The following is a 7,435-nucleotide window of genomic DNA, read 5'->3' on the forward strand; positions in this document are numbered from 1 at the left end:
ACACACAGCAGTGAACACACACACACCATGAACACACACCCGGAGTGTAAGCAAACACTTTGTAAGCAAGCACTTTGCATGTGAAATGATTATTATAATGAAATCTAGTTGGCACTGCCTCATGCCTTTTCATTACATTCTGACAGGTTCACACAACAATCTGCTCTGAAATGTGACGCACAAACTGTTAAGTTTGGACATGATCAGGAGCACTGTTGAAAAAATAAACTTTCTTTCCTAACATTATGCAGAGCTGCATGTGCAGCCTCACAGCTAGGAAGAGCGAAACATTTGGCAGCCCATCTTATTAATGTTAGTTTACGAACTGTTTCATAGTTACTTGTTCTTTTGGTGTTCAGGGTTAATAGTTTCTCTCCTACTTTATTAAGTCCTTTATCAATTCCTATTTAAAGAGCCAAACTGAATACTGAAAAGCTGTCATTGGATTGGCGTAGAAATGTTAGAAAACAGCACAACCCGAGTGAAATGATCAACTGTCTGACTCTAGAATGTTGTCAAGTGTGAGTATCAATCAATGTCAGAACTAGATGGGGTCCAACAACCGATTGTTTTACAACAAACAGACATCTTCAGGGTGTAATCACAGGTTAGTAGTTTCATTTAGAAAAAAACTGAGTAAAGGAGTCGCCTCTATAGTCAACATGGATAGCTGAGCTCAGGCAAACACTGGAAAAATCTGGTACCGTGAAGTCAGAGAGGTCAGGCATTTGAGTACAGTGATATAAGGCCATGTACACAAGCGTTCAAACGTTTGGGGTCAGTACTATTTTTTTTTTTAAAGAAATTAATACTTTATTCAGTAAAAGCGCATAAGTTGAATAAGAATGACAAAAAAAATTGTTACAAAAATATATTCACATCCTATTAATAAAAGAATCCTGAAAAAAGAATTAATTTTCGCAAAAAAATTAAGCAGCATAACTGTTTTCAACATTAAAAATGACAAGAAATGCTTCTTGAGCACCAAATCAGCATATTAGAATGATTTCTGAAGGATCATGTGACACTAAAGACTGGAGCGAAGCAAACACTGCTGAAAATTCAGCTTTGCCATCAGGAATAAATTCCATTTTAAAATATATTCAAATTGAAAATTAATAATATTTCACATGTTATTGTTTTTACTATATTTTGGATCAAATAAATGCAGCCTTAGCATTGAGCATAAAACACTTCTTTCAAAAATATTAAAGAATATTACCCCAAACTTTGAACGGCAGTGTAAAAACACACACGTAGAGTGCGGTTCATACCGAGACACCATTCTGTGAAATTCCAGACTTTGTGAAGATTCTGAAGCATTTTGGACATGAGAAAAAACACCTATCTGCTGGTCTTACCAGACTAGAAATCAACATCATGATGAAAGACACACTAAATAAAGCCTTGAAGAAAGACCACAGAGAACTATATGGAAAAACTACATGAAACAAATTCAGAAACATCCCAGTCCCAGAAATGCAACATCCACAACTGTGGCCTAAAAAACTGATACGATTGGAAACTCTTAAGCTAAACAGCAAAGTCACCGACACCTGTGAAAATGAGACTCTTTTCCGTTATTCAAGGGTTTTAAGACACTCAATCTCCATTTGCACGTGTATGGACGGATCTACCAAGTTAACACGCAGCTCCAATCAAATCTTTAAAGACTTACCAGCTCCAACCATGCAAAACGTGAGGGAAAAGGTCATCTGATGTTCCACAAAGGAAATTTATCCTGATTATATCAAGAAAAAAAGAAATTAGCTACAGCCTGAGATCATTAGCGGGTTGCGTGCTACTGATTTGCCAGAATACAGCTGGCTAACTCAGAGACATACTGAATCAAAGCCCTTGTTCTCTTTGTTTAGCCTGCACAGATGACCTTTAACCTTCTATTGAGACCTTCCACTGCAAATTGGACGGTCAACAGTGATTCCAACCACTTTCATTTTGAATTAACTGAAAGACATGGAGCAAAAGTATGGCAGCACTAAGCAAGGTCCTGCTGTCATGTTAGATGTCCTGGACATCCTGTCCAAAAAGTGGGACAAACTATAAGATTCTGCCGTTCTGCTCCAAACATTCCACTTTTGGATAACATCACAGAACTGTCAAAAAGGTTAGTTAGTTTGGCCAAACCCATTAACAACAATATGAAATGCAAACAAACTGTCTGTCTGTATAAACAGACATCTTGTGACGATGAAGACGAAGAAGAAAATTCCAATTACAAATAATAAATTACATTTTAAAATATATGAAAATAGAAAACAATTGTTTTCAATAGTAATAATATTTCACAATATTACTGTCTTTACTGTATTATCAAATAAATGCAGCCTTGGTGAGCATAAAATACTTTTTTCAAAAACTTTAAAAAAAAATGTGATGTCAGGGAAATGTTTGGAAGTACAAAAAAATGCACCGACAGAAATGCGCTTACAACAGTCTATGAGGAAATCATTCAGCGTTCTCTTCCTGTACAGTAACTGACAGCAAAGCAAATCAAAAACAGTCATTTTTCAACAGATTTTGCTGCAAACTTCATAAAAGTTGATTTCTTACATCCTGTGTTCATGGTTTGTAAAATTTCTGTGTTTTCATATATGGCTTAATCCTTCTGCAATGTTTGTTTGTGCTAAACTGACAGCGCTGGTAGACACCCCACGGTCTGTTCCTTAGTAGATATAAATATCTGATTTATCGCCTCCATTTCCATTCGTACTCTCTAAACTCTCAACAACTCTTCACAAATACATAATGTCAAATCTCGCAAAACATAATATAAATCTGGATAGACACAAGACAAATAAGTCAACCACACATGATTTTAATAGCCTGTAACATGAAACATTCCTAACAATATCTTTGTATGCATTTGCATTTGTAATATATTCAATTGAATATTTGCCAACCGCAATACATTTCCAACATATGCCATTCAGTAACAGCTGGGCAGACGGGTAGACTAGCTGTCATTTTCCTCTGCAATGCAATCCACACTTCTGACCTAACTTGCAAAATTTTAACCCAGGCTATTAGAGGGTTCACATCCCTCTCAGACCAAACAAAATACACATAATACATTTCCAACATATGCCATTCAGTAACAGCTGGGCAGACGGGTAGACTAGCTGTCATTTTCCTCTGCAATGCAATCCACACTTCTGACCTAACTTGCAACTAATTTTAACCCAGGCTATTAGAGGGTTCACATCCCTCTCAGACCAAACAAAATACACAACAACATACAGGTAGTCAAAATATGTTCGGCACAGTCCTTTCCAACAAAAGAGCAGATAAGGAAAGTATTTTTTTACATGTAAAACTATAAATACTTACTCCATCGGTTCAACAAGCTGTTCATGTGCATCACGAGGAGGTGGTGATGGTCCGCTTCCTGCGACTGCCTCTAGAAGAGACCACACAAGCACACCATGAAATACTGGATAGAAAATGATATCTAAATATGTACTGCAATCTCATAAAAATCAACACATCCTTAACTAAGTGTTGAATGACTAGGCAGCATTTTTTACTCATCTCCACAGGTCTTTTTTTCTGGTCAGCACTTCTAAAGATAAAGCAACAGTATAACTGCTCCTAACTAAACTTGCTAGAAGACTTGCTTGTAAATTCCTTGTGTTTATGACATTTATGACATGATTTGTTCCAGACCATCTTTCGAGATAAATGTTTTACACCGAAATAGAATTGAAAACCCTACACTCTAAAAAATGCTGGGTTAAATACAATCCAGTGCTGGGTAAAATGTTTAACCCAACCTTCTGGGTAGTAACTCAACCGCTGGGTCAAAACAACCCAATTGCTGGGTTTGTCCCTATGTTACCCAGCACTGGGTTGTATTTAACCCAGCATTTTTTAGAGTGTATAATTAAAATCCCTTTAAACAATAAAAAATATTTTCAAGTTTACTATACTTTATATGTATTTATATTAGCATTTATTGTGATTAAATAAATATAAACATTCAAATTAAATCTACATATCTACACACATCATAAATACAAATATCTAAATAATTACAAATGTTCAGTAAACAAACAAACGACCAATCATCTATAGTCAAACATGAGCTAAACAGTATAGATTCCGCAATGGCATATTTAAATAAAAGAAATGAAAACATGTAACTTTACTTACAAATCCACCTGCCTCCCTCAAAATTCTTTCTGGCAGCTTTCTGCGAAATCGTGCCTTAGATGTTGCTGGTACATCTACTCTGCTGTGAAGGCTTCTGTCGCGGACAGGCGTGCAGTTCAATGCGCATATTCCCGTTGATCCGCTATGGGATTACAATTCTGCCACAATTCTGCGCGCCACTGCGTACTGCTGGACACAAGCGCAGAGCGGCGCAGAGCTCAAGTCAAGAAGCGTTTGATCAGTTGCCATAGGAACCTGCGAGCTGAAGCCTTCACGCTCATCATAAATTCCACATATCTGCGCATAGACTGCAATTTTGTGGCGCCTCCCACACACTACAGATTTTCTTTAATTTCCAGGCAAAACGTATGGCAGAATGTCTTACATATTTAGAAAGTGAATGTGTGAATATGACAGTTAAGTTTACAAATACATCTCGTATTTAATATCTTTGATCTAATTTAATATCTATTTTTGAGTTTATAAAGATTATCCATCTTATTTTTTAAATATTACACTGAAAGATAAATATTTTATGTGTTATATTTTGTTTTATATGTTTGCAGAAGCACGAGCACTGTCCTCTGACGCCCTCTAGTGATGTATCAAAATTTACATGGATAGTTATTGGTTTAAAATAAAAGTTAATTCGACAAAATTAAAATTGTGCCATAGTTTACTTATGTTCATGCCGTCAATAACTGTATGGGTTTCTGTTTTCTGTGTAGAACAAAGTGAGATGACAGAATATTGCTTTAAAGGGAAAGTTCACTCAAAAATGAAAATTCCTTCATTTACTCACCCTCAAGTTGTTACAAACATGTATGTTTTTTTTGAACACAGAAGATATTTTGAAGAATGCTGGCAACCAAACACTTGCCGGTAGCCATTGACTTCCACAGTAGGGAAAAACTACGGTTTACCGGTTTTTTTTTTTTTTGCACAAAAAAAATACTATGGAAGTCAATGGCTACTAGCAACTGCTTGGTTACCAACTTTCTTCCAAAAAATTTATTTTGTTTTCAACGGAAGAAAGAATCTCATATAGGTTTGGAACAATTTAAGGTTGAGTAAATGATGACATAACTGTTATTTTTGGGTGAACCATCCCTGTACTATTTACTATATTAAAACTACCTGACATTTTATTTTCAATAAAAAGGAACATTTGGGAAAAATTTGTAGAAGGGGAAAAATAAAGACATTGAACTACAAGATAAATGTTAACAGAAATGTTCAACATTTTGCAGATAAGTCTTGAAGGCATTTAACCAGGTCAAAACAATACTATTACGACTGCTACTACTATTAATAATACCTAAATAAAAATAAAACAAATGTAAAGGCAACTTTAGTTTATTCAAATAATCAACTGGATACAATATATAGAATGACCAGCAATGAGATCAGAAGATGCTGTAAAGAGCTCAAACATGCTTCCAAAACATGCTGAATGAAACTGCGTGATTGTGACGGCATGCATTTATGTAACATCCCTGTAAACAGCCCTCTCAACAGTGCTCAAATACAGTCGCTAGTGTGATATGGATGCAAACATTTACTCTAGCCCTTCAAGAAATACTGGGCAGAATGATATTAAGAAGTTATAAATATACAGTACAGCGTTCCCTTCGATATACACCTCTATTCAACGTACCGTTCGCAATGTCATTCTTTCAGAAAGTGGCTGTACATAGGAAACAGAAAAATGCTGTCTTTGATTTCAGCTGGTGAATTTTGCTCCTAGTTTTGATTGTACAGAAAAAGAAAACATGGTTACGGAGGCCTCATCCTTCATGTAAAGTTTTCACTAAACATGCATCTTCTGAATTCTGCTAAACATTCTAATGTGCAAAGATAAATCTCCATATATTTTCGGATTTTCCCTATAAATACTTATTCAAAAAAGGGGAACGGTGCTTCTCTGGTCCTGAATATGTTATTTAAAGGTCATCAAAATCTGTTAAAATGTCCACTTACATATACAGTAGTGATATTGTTTAACCAGCTTCGGTCGGTGCACATGCATATTTAAGTCAATATTACAAGTTTCCTTCAACAATCAACATCCAATAGAACAGACACAAGAGACCAACCGACAGTCCAGAACTGCACCACAATGTGAGATTTCTTATGCATAGTAATAGTACCTACACAAAAGATTTAAATAAAAGTCTTAAAGAGAGAGAAAGAAAGTCACAGAAAACAATTACTATAAAATACAGCAGAGTTTAACATGCAGGAAATAAAAAAATGTGAAAAAAAAACAAAACAGTATAGAGTTGACTTATAGTGTTACAAGGTAAACCAACAACATACATTCAACCTACTTGTGCAGAAAAGACTCCCCTGATACATGGAAGCATGAACTATGTTATTAATTTCGGTGGTGGAAAAGCACCACCACTCCGACATTTTGAAACTACAGCTAAATAGAGCAAACAAACAATCATAGAAAAATAATCAACACAGGAGATACATGACCATAGTGCACATTGAGAAAATCTCAACAGGGCTTTGGCCTATTTTTGCTAACTTTAAAAGAGCTTAAGCAAGTTACTATAGTTCTACACTGTCTAGAACAGCTTATCTAAAATGTCCAATTCGACTTTATCTACAATTCTATCGTACCAAAAAACTCTACACATGTACTAATGATCTATGCTACAGTTATGAGTATGAAAATGTAAGGCATATATTTGTGTCAAAACAGACTGACAAACATTGATTCCTTAAGTGAAAAGTCATGCATAGATTGCACAAAGTTATTGTATTTCCTCAAGAACTTCATAGAGTATGCGTCCTATATAGAAATGCTGATAACGAACTCACTCTGATCATGACGAAGTCGGAAATGCACTACTACATGGCATTTCGGTAATTCTAAACAGGAAAACGAAGTGAAATTACAGTAAGAAACTGTTACCTTCATGATTAAAAGGGTCAAGTTACATACAAGAAGAATGGTCACAATGCCTATTGTGGCATTCCCTAAAGGTTATTTGTGCCCTAAATAATTAACCTGCTATTCAAAAACATGCTATGACCATAAATCTCTCTCTTTGTTGCTAAAAAAAAAGGGGGAAAAAAAATAGTTTCCAGGTTTGGTCCTGTTCACCATCTACAGCTCTGATATTATAATATTATAATATAAACACAAAGCTGTGTGATTTGATATATAAACAAACACGCATACAAACATATCTGCATTTTCCATAAATGGCATTATACACATTTCTTGACTGCGATTTTTAAGAAGTTGAAT

The 7,435-nt window shown here is 35.3% G+C and overlaps 1 protein-coding gene across 2 annotated transcripts in view; it reads right to left on the reverse strand.

Moving 5' to 3' along the window:
• The window catches only part of LOC107584524 (dual specificity testis-specific protein kinase 2), a 21,196-nt gene extending 16,770 nt beyond the window's left edge, over window positions 1-4,426 (reverse strand). Inside the window, exons 1-3 of one of the 2 annotated variants that reach the window (XM_016271161.1) lie at window positions 4,344-4,426; window positions 4,171-4,313; window positions 3,349-3,418 (exon numbers count right to left, since the gene is read on the reverse strand). In XM_016271161.1, the coding sequence (XP_016126647.1) occupies window positions 3,349-3,418; window positions 4,171-4,313; window positions 4,344-4,419 (289 nt within the window). In that variant the 5' untranslated portion in view covers window positions 4,420-4,426. Of the gene's footprint in view, window positions 1-3,348; window positions 3,419-4,170; window positions 4,314-4,343 lie in introns of those variants that run through there. The other variant, XM_016271162.1, reaches the window with a different exon arrangement.
• Window positions 4,427-7,435: the final 3,009 nt, after the last annotated feature.

This window comes from Sinocyclocheilus grahami, unplaced genomic scaffold (genome assembly GCF_001515645.1).
Source record: "Sinocyclocheilus grahami isolate Dianchi unplaced genomic scaffold, SAMN03320097.WGS_v1.1 scaffold61.1, whole genome shotgun sequence".
NCBI lineage: Eukaryota > Metazoa > Chordata > Actinopteri > Cypriniformes > Cyprinidae > Sinocyclocheilus > Sinocyclocheilus grahami.